Consider the following 12500-nt stretch of genomic DNA (forward strand, 5'->3'; position numbering starts at 1 on the left):
GGCCTACTTCTGTGAAAGGGATAAAACACAAAAAGCTTATTTCCATTATGGTCCTACAGTATGAGTGCAAATGTGTGTAAACCGAGTGCCATGTATTATTTTCTTTTACTTGAAGAAAATAATTAGCAAAGAAATACAAAATTCCAACGTAGGCCTACTTGACAAGAAAATAGCAAAGATATGGCGTGAGTGTAAAAGGAACCTGTTACGACTCAAACGAGAAGTAAAACCACACCCAGTGTGAAGTGAGCGGTGTTATTTATGAGTTGAGGCCTCCACATACTAACCAAGTTTGTGCACAATGACCTTGACGATAAACAGCCCAAAATCGCCTCATGACTGTGCAGTTTTTCATGCGCTGTGTGAAATGGCTGGCGATTATGGTTAATAGGCTTTTTTAAAACCCTCCCGACAGTTTAGAAAATATGACAATTTGGAAAGATCAGCCGTGCGCAGCGGGGTACAAATCTTCGAACACGGGTCGTCAAGATATCTCTCCCGATTTTGACAAATAAACAACCTGGTGCTCGGTGCAGTGCACAATAAAAAGCCACGATGGCGGATCATCGTTTACAACACAACACCCGCAGCACGGCAGCAGGCGGCTATAGTGCAGCAACATGAAAGAGGAGGAGGGAAAAGATGTATCCACGCCCGAGCTAAATTACATTTCGGATTCAGGAGGCGAAAACCATGGAGTCATGACACAAAAAACTGCTGAAAACCTGCACATCGACATTCCAAAACCCCCGCTGGCATTTGCATCGCATTGTAAACAACTGTGCCTCAACGTTTCGTTATAACCACACAAGTTAACTTTAGGTCACGTTCACAATAGTTTTCTGTTGTGTTGTACAGTACTTTTGATGGATTTTACTAACAGAAAGTTCTATCCACCGTTAAGGGAGCATGGATCATCATCAGACGCAAAATACAGAGACGCAGCAGCCCCTCCCTCCCTCCCTCTCTCTCTCTCCTCTCCTCGTCACATTTCACCACAAGACTTTAGGGTAAGTCTTGTAGTGTGAACGGTCTACCTCAAATAGCGTGACACAAGATCCAATAATCTTCAAGAAAGAGGATCGTGTAGTGTAAATCCTCATACAATCCGATGAAATAATGATGAAATTGGATTGTACGTGAAGTCTTGTAGTGGATAGAGGCCTTAATTTCATTAAGTGCCTGTGTGGGATGGGGCGATACCTACATACAGACAAAGCCAGTTATGTACACACACACACACTGGAAGGTACAATGGGACTGTGCCAGGGAGGGACATAAACAATACATACAGTAGTAAAGTAAAGTTCGTCCTTTCACTATAAAGCTCAGTTTATCGATATCGGTATATAGGTCTAGTATATCGTCCACAGCAGCAGATCAGCGTAGCATTAGATGGGAGGAGTCAGTTTAGGCTAGCGTAGCATGGCTTGTGGCAGTACGGCTGGCCACCATGCTCTGCATGGCTGCCAGGAGCCTGGGTCTTCCTGCACTTTTCACAGCGCAGACAGGGCCGATGCCAGTCCTTGCCCAGTGATGACCACCTGTCTGCAAAGTATACCTTCCTTATTGCATCCTGGACACATGTTGGGTTCACCAGCGGCAGTGCTGGCAGCGGCTGCCAGGTCTTTCTGGTAGCTTAGGTACACTGGCTCTCCAGTCCTCAGCCTTTGGTGCTGAGCAAACAGGACGGTTGCTGCTGACACTGACAGGAGTATTATCATACTCATTGGCGCCTACCCCTCCAATATTCACACCGTGTGGCCCAAAGAGGCTAGCGTAGCATGGTTTGTGGCAGTAGGGGCAGGCCATCATGCTCTGCATGGCTGCCAGGGGACAGGGTCTTTTGGCACTTTCCACAACGCAGGACAGGGCCGATGCCAGTCCTTGCCCAGTGATGTCACCTTCTCTGCAAAATACACCGGCTTCTCACACGTGGGACCACTTCGAAGACATGATGATGTTACCTTATATGTTCAAATGAAACAAGTGAACTCTTTATTTACTGGGTGATTAAATGTAATACACTGGGTGACACCATCAGTGAAGTCACCGGGGTAGACCATGTATAGGGAAGTAAATTAGGCTATATTGTTTGTGAGTGTTATTACACTATTCGGTACAATTGTTCAATAGGGATTTGCAATATTGTAGAAGTGTGTGTGTGTGTGTGTGTGTGTGTGTGTGTGTGTGTGTGTGTGTGTGTGTGTGTGTGTGTGTGCGCTTGTATGCGTGTGCACACACACTGTTCATCTGCTATGCCTACTCATGGCAGCCTATGGTCTTGTCATATTTAAATAGGGATATTATTATTTCTTCACTAATGTTGTTGTAAAGGCATCTAGCAACACATTTCATAAAGGTTGAACACAGAATCTATAGCACACATGGGCAACATACGGCTCGGGGGCCAGACCCGGCCCTATGACCATCTCAATACGGCCCTCGAATCCTCAAGAAAAACTAAATTACCTCATACAATCTACATGTTAAAAGGCAGCATTATGTTCTTTTAAGGAAATCAATTCAACGCAACTCCAATTCATTATTAGTAATTAATACGTAGACCTATATGTACCATTTAAAGTAAAACTGCATTCCATATTCCATCCATATGTACTCAAATGCTAAATGTTTATAATGTAACAGTGAACCAGTCTGCCATGGATCCATAATTATAAAAGAATTCATAAGCTTTAAAGACACGACACAAAATAGGCAATACGATTGTCTGTCGTGTCCATCAAATTCATGCAGTTTTAACTAAATTCAGCACTATGTTTCAAGTTTCCATTGTCCAACGTGTGGCCCTTCACTCACTTTATCAAAGTCAGTATGGCCCTCTGGAAAGAGATGTTGCCCACCCCTGATCTATAGGATATAGGAGTAGCAAAAAGTGTGTTTTGAAGAAAACGCAAAATGGCATAAAATCAGGCAGTGGATGGTAAAGTGCCACGAGTCATTCTACAGACAGAGAGCCCTATGAGGTTTAGAGCTCCACCACAAAGAGTAGATCAACTAGGAAATGATCAGGGCAAATAAAAGACTTTTCAATGTGAAAGTGTGTGGACATCATACCACAAGGAAAGAATAGCAGGACCATGGGCTACAAGAAAATACGTATATAGGCCTATATGGAGTTTATGTTGCCTCATGCCCCTTCCTTTATTATGAGTCCCACCTACAGGGTACAAAGCCTAATGGAATTTGAAAGGAACTTGGATTAAGAAATCAGCAGCGCTCTTGACATTACAACCAACAAGTGCGACCTGATATAAAAAACAACACGTGAAGTCAGACCAGTATGTTTATATCAGTATGTTATACCAAAAATGTATAGACCAAGGTTATTATACAAAAAAATGACAGACAGTACAAAGGCAGGGCCCTTAGCCAATGAGGAGCAGCCAAAGGGTTGATCTTTGTGCCCATAGTCCCATACATGGTGCATGCGAGCCAACACTGTTTCGTAGGAACAGTATTTCTAGTTTTAGTCTTATTTCTTTAACTGGTCTTAATGTTTTTTTTTGTGCTTTAATAGTTATTTTTGAGCGGTGGTAAACCGCTCCTAAGAGTGGCTGTGCGTGTGTCTGTAGCCACTTTTCCTCAGCGTTTTGCCATAGCAATGTGTTTTCCTCAGCATTTTGCCATAGCAATATGTGTGTGTGTGTAGCCATATTACATCACATTACATCACCAGTTACATCCTAGACCTATCTGTAGCCACTTTTCCTCAGCGTTTTGCCATAGAAATGTGTTTTCCTCAGCGTTTTGCCATAGCAAAATGTGTGTGTGTGTGTAGCCATATTACATCACCAATTACATCCTAGACCTATATCCTAGTCTTTTTCCTCAGCGTTTTGCCATAGCAATGTGTTTTCCTCAGCGTTTTGCCATAGCAATGTGTGTGTGTGTGTAGCCTGTATTACATCACCAATTACCAATTGAAGACGTTATGCAAGCACGACCACCGCTCACTTCACATTGGGTGTGATTTTTATTATACAAAGGTGGTAAGATTATTATTATTTCTGGGAAATAGCGAGTATGGTTGCTTGATAGCCAAAATGTCATGTGAAGCTCGACCAATCCTCAACTTTGCACAACTCCTCCATTGAACTCAATGGACTTAATGCATTTTCCTATTTATAGTCTGGATTGTTTAGCTAGAAATAAACAATAGTGTGTTCCCCTGGTAGGCAACCACACTAATAATATAATATAATAATATATATAATAAAAACTAGAATAGATGCAATTCGGGGAATTGCGAGTGTGGTTGAACTCAATGGACTTACTCTATAATCTACAATACTTTTTGCTGCTTCCTGATTGGCTAAGTTGACCGTAAACAATAGTCTGGTTGCCCTACTGGCAACCACATTAATAAGAGAATGATCTTATATTGGCATGGTAAAATATGTGATTGTAGGTGGGGGTTCAAAATGATGACATCATTGTGGAACTCCATATTTGGGCAAGCCAGACTGATTTGTGTTTCACTAGATCAGCAGGACAGCGGATCTGAGATTATGAACTAGACCGGGCAGTCAGGAACGATTTAAATTTGTCAGTACCCTTCTGTCTGTTTGTGTCCCTTTTATGCCCATATATGGAGATCTATGTATCTGCCTGTCCTTGTCTCCTTTATGCTCATGTATGGATCCTTGATGTTATCAGTATATGCATATGGGCGGTCCTGGACAACCAGATCTCCATCTATATGGGCATATCGGTCAAAATGCCAGTAATGACACCACCAGATAACACTGAGGTGGATGATTAGAAAGTGTTACAGAGGAGAGAGGATGGGGTTGGGGGCTCAAGGTTGGGTCAGACTCCGTGTTTATAGATGTATCTGCCCGCGCCACGTGCTCACCACTTGGGGCCCAAACATATCAGCATAGCATGGCTTGTGGCAGTACGGCTGGCCATTATGCTCTGCGTGGCTGCCAGGAGACAGAGTCTTCCTGCACCTTTCACAGCTCAGACAGGGCGATGCCAGTCCTTGCCCAGTGATGTCACCTTCTCAGCAAAATAGACTTTCTTGTTGCATCTGGGACAAAGGTTGGTATCGCCAAAGATAGTGAATGTGGTATTGCTCCCAGCCTTTTCTGGTCCCTTGGATACATTGGCTGTCTTCTCCTCAGACTTGGGTGCTGAGTCCACAGTGTTGTTATAGGTCACAGGAGTTTCATCCATATGTGAGACTGCGCCAGTGCTGACGATCTTTGAATCGAGCTCAGATGATGCTTCGTCACACGACAGGTCGTCTTCGCCGCAACGCTGCTCTTCTCTCCTCCGTCCAGCAACAGGGTACCTGATCCTTTTCATCACTTTGAGGACCCAGGTTTTCATCTTTTTAGGAGTTTCCACTGAGGTGTTGCAGGTCGCTCCTTCATCTTCTGGTTCCTTAGGTACACAGGCTGTCTTGTCCTCCACCTTGGGTGCTGAGTAGTCCACAGCAGCAGGGCTGTTGTTCCCAGGGCTATCATATTTATAGGAGCCAGCCCCTCCAATATTCACACCTCTTGGCCCAAAGAGGGTAGCGTAGCATGGTATGTCGCAGTATGGCTTGCCATCATGCTCTGCATGGCTGCCAGCATTCAGTGTCTTGTGGCACCTTTCACAGTTCAGACAGGGCCGATGCCAGTCCTTGCCCAGTGATGTCACCTTCTCAGCAAAGAATACTTTCTTGTTGCATCTGGGACACAGGTTGGATTCAGAGAAAGATGAAGTGCTGATTCTGCCAGGTTTTGCTGGTGCCTTAGGTACCGGTACATCTCTCTTCTCAGTCGTCTTGGGTGCCCTGTCCACAGCAGCAGGATATCTGGTGTTGATGTGAGTATAGGAGCCTGCCAGTACCCCTCCAATGTTCACACCACTTGGCCCAAAGAGGGCAGCATAGCATGGCATGTGGCAGTAGGGCCTTCCATCATGCTCAGAATGACCCCCTGCAGTCAGAAGCTTGTTGCAGCGGTCGCACTTCAGGCACAACTTGTGCCAAGCTTTCCCCAAAGATAACACCTGTTCAGCCCAATACACTGTCTTCACACAAGTGGGACACTTTCTATCCATGTTTTAAATGTTTTGGTTGAATAACCAAGTGAACTCTTGTTTCTATTGTTGCAGAGTCTTCCACCAGGTTATGAGAGTGTGTATATGTCCTGGAAGACAACCATGTCATGTGTTTATACAACGGCTGACATCATCAGTGATATTATCATAGTGATGTCACTGGGGTAGAGTAGAGCAAGTATGGGGAGGGGGTAAATTAGTTTGGTTGGGTTGAGAATGTAGCCTATTAGTGTGGTTGCCCAACAGGGCAACACACTAGTCCTGGGGAAACATTAATTATTCTTCTAGATTAAACTTTATTTGTGAATAACTACCATGGGTGCTGAAAAACTACTCATTCACAATGTGAAGCCACCAGTCCTCAAGCTTATCGGACATGTGCTCGTTTGTGTCCATCTGGCATATGGCTATACCATGGCCCTTATATACAGTATGCCTCAATATTATGACATCACCCTCTACGTTTATATCAGGTCGCACTTATTGATGGTAACGTCCCAAAGAATACTGGTCCCTCATTGGCTTTTATGTGATGAAAACGTCATCACCCGATTGATGACATCACTCTGTGTTTTCTCAAGGGTTGTCCCATTGGTTGACGTCACCATGTGTTTGTCCGATGGATCCCATCGGACATATGCCTGTTTATGCCCACCTATGCATAGGTGGGCATATGCTACGCTACAGGCATAGACAGCCCCTCTCATGCCTTTAGATGGAAGCCCATTTTCAGTACCCATAGCAACCACATCAGTTATGGATTCCTATGTTGCTGTTGGTTCTTATACGGTATTATGTCTCGATATTATCTTTTTTAAATTTTTATCCCACGATTTTTGTAACCCATTTTTTTCACCCGGTGCCAATTGCCTAAGCTGTGATCCTGGGCTCTACTCTCCCTCTGCCAACCTGGGGAGGGCCCCGAACTGAGCTCATGCTTCCTTCAATGCATGAGGAGTGAGCAGGCCGCTTCTTATCACCTGACAGGGGGAGCTTCCCCGGTTGGACGTAGCGCGTGGAAGGAACACGTTATTCCAACCAGTTCCACTCCCCTCCATCAGGCGCCCCGGCTGGCCAGGGGGAGGCTTTATAGAGACCAGGATTACTGCATGTTTTGTGAGGGTATCTACCCTAGGAGACACGGGGAGAACATGCAAACTCCACACAGAAAGGCCCTTTTGCCAACCCCACCTAGGGTGTGGGCACTGATGACGCGGAGGAGGGAACACGCCCCCAGCACCCACAGTGTCCCCCGGCGGGAATCGAACCCAGGACCTTCTAGCTGTGAGGCGACAGCACTACTGACTGCGCCACCGTGCCCCCAATGTCTCGATATTATGACATCACCCTTTACCCCTCTCTGATTGGTTTTCCCATTGGATGACGTCACCATGTTTTTTTCAAGGGTTTTCCCATTGGATGACGTCAGCGCAGACATGTAGACGCAGACACACAGACGTAGATTTCCCTAATATATAGATAGATAGATTGTGATTTGGTTATGTGTGGATAACAATGTAATATGTTATAACTTATAACACTCATACAGTACATTTATTAATTTGTTTGTTTGTTTGTTTGTTTGTGTGCAGCTCCACTTGCCAATCCTCCTTTTGTCTGCAAAACTTTGCTGATTGTAATCTGTCTGTATGCAAGGTTTTAACCACTTGTAGCTCTGTTTTGGAGCGGTGCCAGCTGCTCCTACATCTGGCTTTGTGTGTATACTAGAAGCTGGGCCGCCCTGCGTCTAGTCGGCGACCTGGCCAACTCGGAACAATGTAAATAGGGAATGAATGCCCCGCCCTTTAATGCAAACCCCATTATACCTGTTTTCATAGGATCCGTTTTGACCATCTGTCTGCCTGTGTCCATTTATGCCCATATATGGAGATATCTGTATCTGTCTGTCTGTCTGTCTGTCTGTCGGCGTCCATTTTATGTCCATATGTGGAGATCACTGCAGTTATAGTTCTGGGTCCATTTTATGCCCATATATGGAGATATCTGTCTATCTGCGTCCATTTTATGCCCATATATGGAGTATCTGTCTGTGCCTCCAACTGTGTTGCAGACACAGTGCCGGTTCCCCCTTTAATGCAAACCTCATTATACCTGTTGTCATAGGACCCGTTTTGAACATCTGTTTGCCTGTGTCCATTTATGCCCATATATGGAGATATCTGTATCTGCCTGTCTGCGTCCATTTTATGCCCATATATGGAGATCTTTGACCATCTGTTTGCCTCTGTCCATTTATGTCCATATATGGAGATATCTGTATCTGTCTGTCTGCAATTCATTTTATGCCCATATATGGAGAACGCGCGTGCCCGTGGGACGAACGGTTCTCGAGATACGCGGATTACTTACATACATACATACACACTCACAGAGATTTTTTGTTGACTCATGTGGCGTACGTGATGTCAGAGCCTTTTATGAAGTGATGTCACAATGAGTCAGAGCTTTCGCCGATTTCCTCCGGAACAGCCTGATGTCAACAATCAACCCCGCATAAGGAGATTCCGAACGTTTCGCGCCGGTTCGGGAAAACCGCGCGTCGGGTCGGGTCGAGACCCGGCACTGCACTCCGTGCCGCGGCGGGGAACGCGCGTGCCGAATCTGAAGCCGGTGGGACGAACGGTTCTCGAGATACGCGGATTACAGACACACAGACAGACAGACAGACAGACAGACACACACGCAGAGACTTCTCGCATTTATAGATAGATGAGCACGTATCTCCATGTATGGAGATAACCAACGTCAGAGACAAAATGGCCCATAAAAGGAGATACAGTATACGTAGGCATGTGTCGTGTTCATTGAGGTTAGTTTTTTTGGTAATTTTGTTCTTGTAACATTACAAGTTATTGTTGTTGTTGTTGTTGTTGTTTTACAAAATGTGTCTGTTGCGTTTGTCCAACTCTCCCCATTACTAACCCTATCTCTAACCCTAACCCTAACCGCACGCGTCGGAGTAATGGGACGTCGGACTTTCATGACCATGATAATTTGCAGATGATCCACAAAGCTAATGTCACAAATATGAGGTGAAAATGTCTGAATACATTAGTGTCTACTGATGATTGAAACACAGCTGTATTAACCTTTATTATCCACACAAGCCTTTGGCTTCGCTTTATTTATTTTTTTAACAAAAAATCACACCTGTGTGAAGTGAGCAGTGCTACTGCACTGATGATAATGATGATAGACCAACATGACGTCACATGTGGTGGGTAAAATATGTGAAAATATGTGTGTGAGTGGGAGGGGGGGGGGGGCAAATATCAGCCTTTGGGAAGAACACTTGGATAATGTGACAACATCAGAAAAACATTTGGTCATACACACAAAGCCACGTATTGGAGCGGTTAGCACCGCTCAAAACTCAACTGGTTGGATAAAATGAATACTCAAAGTACTACAAGACACAACAGTGTCACAAGAACATGACAAGGCTTTCAATTTACACAGTAAATAGTTCAAGACAGCCATCAGAAAGGTTTACAGAAAAAAGTGAAATAAAAATGGACAAGAGCAATAGTCTCGCCCTATAGTACTAATAAAGCAGAACGTATAAGGCATGTTAAATGTTTAATGCGCTACTGTCAGTTTACCCTTTTGACAACAATGAGAAATCATCTTATTCAACTGATGACACAGCCAATCATAAATTGACCTAGGTAAAATACCTGTCTGATCAGAACAGAAAACAACAGAAAATATTATTTGTCCACACTATTGCTAATTTGTGTTTGACTTCACCATATAGCCGGGGACCCACAAGCCCAAAAGCTCAAGGAATAGGGTAGGACCTGTGATTTTCTGCCGTACTTTTTATTTCTGTTTTATCTATTAGTTTGGTCATTAAGGTCCACAGAATGAGAGGCCTGCTCTGCCGGAAACATCGCGAAAAAAAAGTTATGGCCATTTGTATATTCACTGTCCCATTGACTCCACAAGAAATATATAAAAAAGGAAAAACATCTGCTTTAATTAGCATGTGAGGGGTCAAACTAGGGGTTCTTCATGATTCTGAATCCATTGCGAGCATTTGTTTTGCATAAAAAACATTGCTTGGGTTAACTTTCGGCAGCCCAAAACTGTGAAAAGTGGAAAAAAGTGATGACTCATCACTTTTGACTGTTTTGGGGGGGCCGATATCTAGCCCAAGGAATGTTTTTCATGCAAAACAAATGCTTGCAATGGATTCAGAATCACGAAGAACCCCTAGTTTGACCCCTCACATGCTAATTAAAGCAGACTTTTTTCTTTTTTTAAATAGTCAATGGGACAGTGAATATACAAATGGCCATAACTTCTTTTCGCGATGTTTCCAGCAGAGCAGGCCTCTCATTCTGTGGACCTTAATGACCAAACTAATAGATAAAACAGAAATAAAAAGTACGGCAGAAAATCACAGGTCCCCTCCCATTTTGGTGTGAACAACTACATCACTGTGGACTCACCAACCAAGTCTGAAGAGAAGAATGCATAGGCTACAAGATACTAGCATGGGGTTCCAGACTGCAACACCACCCCCTGGCGGTGGTGGCCAAAACAAAGTGTGTGAAAGAGGCTGGCACCACCAGGCCAATCTGGCTAGCCATCGTCAAAGAAAAGGGAACGCCCACTCGGTTATCAGAGGCTGTCTCGAGAGATTACCGCCAGGCTAACAAGATACTGCTGTGTACAATCAAGAGTGATGTGAAAGGACGTTCAGTTAACAACCATCAATAAAGGCTCTTAATTAAAATATATTCCAAATTGATCATATTCATGCAAAATGTATAACATATTATATAGCATAATGTTTAAAATAGTATAATATATAAATAAAATATAACCGAAGGCCTGTTAAAGGTTTAATGTTCTACTGTCAGTTTACCCTTTTCTCAAAAAAATGTAAATGATCTTCTGACAGCCGATGATGCTAACATCGGCAGCCAATCAGAAATTGACTGTCTGTTTTTGTTGCTGTTGTGATACAATATTAGTGATACATCCAACCTGAATCAAGGGGAGATTTACCTGTGATCGTGATCGTGTGTATGTGTGTGTGTGTGCGTGTGTATGTGATTGTGTGTGTCTGCGTGGATGGCAGGAGACAGCGTCGCCTTCCACGTTTCACCGCTCAGACAGGTCCAATGCCAGTCCTTGTCCAGATATGTCACCTTCTCAGAAAAATATACTTTCTTGTTGCATCTGGCACAAAGGTGGGTTTCACCAAACCAAAGAGTGGTGTTGCTCCCATCTTCTTCAGGTGTCTTAGGTACAATGGCATTCTTCTCTTCAGACTTGGTTGGTGAGTCCACAGTGATGTAGTTGTTCACAGGAGTAAGGGAGCCTGCACCTTCATCTTCTTCTGGTTCCTTAGGTACACAGGCTGTCTTGTCCTCCACCGTGGGTGCTGAGTAGTCCACAGCAGCAACAGCAGCAAGGCTGTTGCTGATCCCAGGACTATCATATATATAGGCGCCTGCCCCTCCCATATTCACACCTCTCAGCCCAAAGAGGGTAGAGTAGCATGGTAGGTGGCAGTAGGGCCTTCCATCATGCTCAGCATGACCCCCTACAGTCAGGAGCTTGTTGCAGCGGCCGCACTTCAGGCACAACCTGTGCCAAACCTTCCCCACTGATGACACCTGCTCAGCCCAAAACACTATCTTCTCACAAGCAGGACACTTTTTATCCATGTTTAAATGTTTTATTAACATTATAAACTTTTGTTTATATCTGTGCACAGGCTACCTGTGAATGTGAGATTGTGTAAAAGGCAACCATGTCATGTGTTTATACATTGGCTGACATCATCAGTGATGTCATGGGGTAGAGCAAGTATGGGGGGATGTGAACTAAGTTAAGAATTCATGTTTATTGCATGGTTATGTGTGGTTGCGTGGTTATGTGTGGTTGTAAGATACCATAGCATACTTCTTTTTTAGGCTACAAAGCACTGCTGTGTACAAGACTCAAGAAGAGTGATATGACTTTCACTTAATAGATAGTTTAAAACAACCATCAATAAAGGCTCTTAATTGAATTGTATTCATAATATATCATATCAATACCATATTCATGTACGGTGCCATTAACGGTGAGGTGGTTGAGCTCGTGGATAACTACAAATTCCTCGGAGTACACCTGAATAGTTCACTGGACTGGTCGGACAACGCGCAGGTGATTCACAGCAAGGGGAAAAGCAGGCTGTTCCTCCTGAGAAGACTGAGATCGTTTGGGTGTGCAATAGGATGCTACAGATGTTCTATCAGTCTGTCATGGCAAGTGTCCTCTTTTTTGGTATAACATGCTGGGGTGGCAACAACAGCGCAGGTGACACGTTTAACCTAAACAGACTGGTGAAGAAAGCAGGCTCTGTCGTTGGGTCCTCTCTGCAGGGGGTGGAGGAAGTAACC

The 12500-nt window shown here is 44.2% G+C and overlaps 1 protein-coding gene and 2 pseudogenes across 3 annotated transcripts in view; all 3 read right to left on the reverse strand.

Moving 5' to 3' along the window:
* srbd1 (S1 RNA binding domain 1) overlaps nucleotides 1-739 on the reverse strand; it is a gene marked incomplete at its 5' end in the record, with an annotated part of 100119 nt that extends 99380 nt beyond the window's left edge. The window contains one exon of the mRNA XM_080740688.1: nucleotides 732-739. Coding sequence (XP_080596814.1) covers nucleotides 732-739 — 8 coding nt within the window. The remainder of the gene's footprint in view (nucleotides 1-731) is intronic.
* A 666-nt stretch (nucleotides 740-1405) lies between these two features.
* On the reverse strand, nucleotides 1406-2432 carry LOC308297274 (cysteine-rich protein 2-like; annotated as a pseudogene). The gene is made up of 2 exons: nucleotides 2401-2432; nucleotides 1406-1944 (listed from the first exon to the last, which is right to left on the reverse strand). The product of its transcript is annotated as a cysteine-rich protein 2-like (transcript).
* A 2414-nt stretch (nucleotides 2433-4846) lies between these two features.
* LOC308297276 (cysteine-rich protein 2-like) lies at nucleotides 4847-6078 on the reverse strand (annotated as a pseudogene). Its single transcript has 2 exons — nucleotides 5424-6078; nucleotides 4847-5135 (listed from the first exon to the last, which is right to left on the reverse strand). The product of its transcript is annotated as a cysteine-rich protein 2-like (transcript).
* Nucleotides 6079-12500: the final 6422 nt, after the last annotated feature.

The sequence above is a fragment of the Nannobrachium achirus genome (genome assembly GCF_963921795.1).
Source record: "Nannobrachium achirus genome assembly, chromosome: 13".
NCBI classification, from domain to species: domain Eukaryota; kingdom Metazoa; phylum Chordata; class Actinopteri; order Myctophiformes; family Myctophidae; genus Nannobrachium; species Nannobrachium achirus.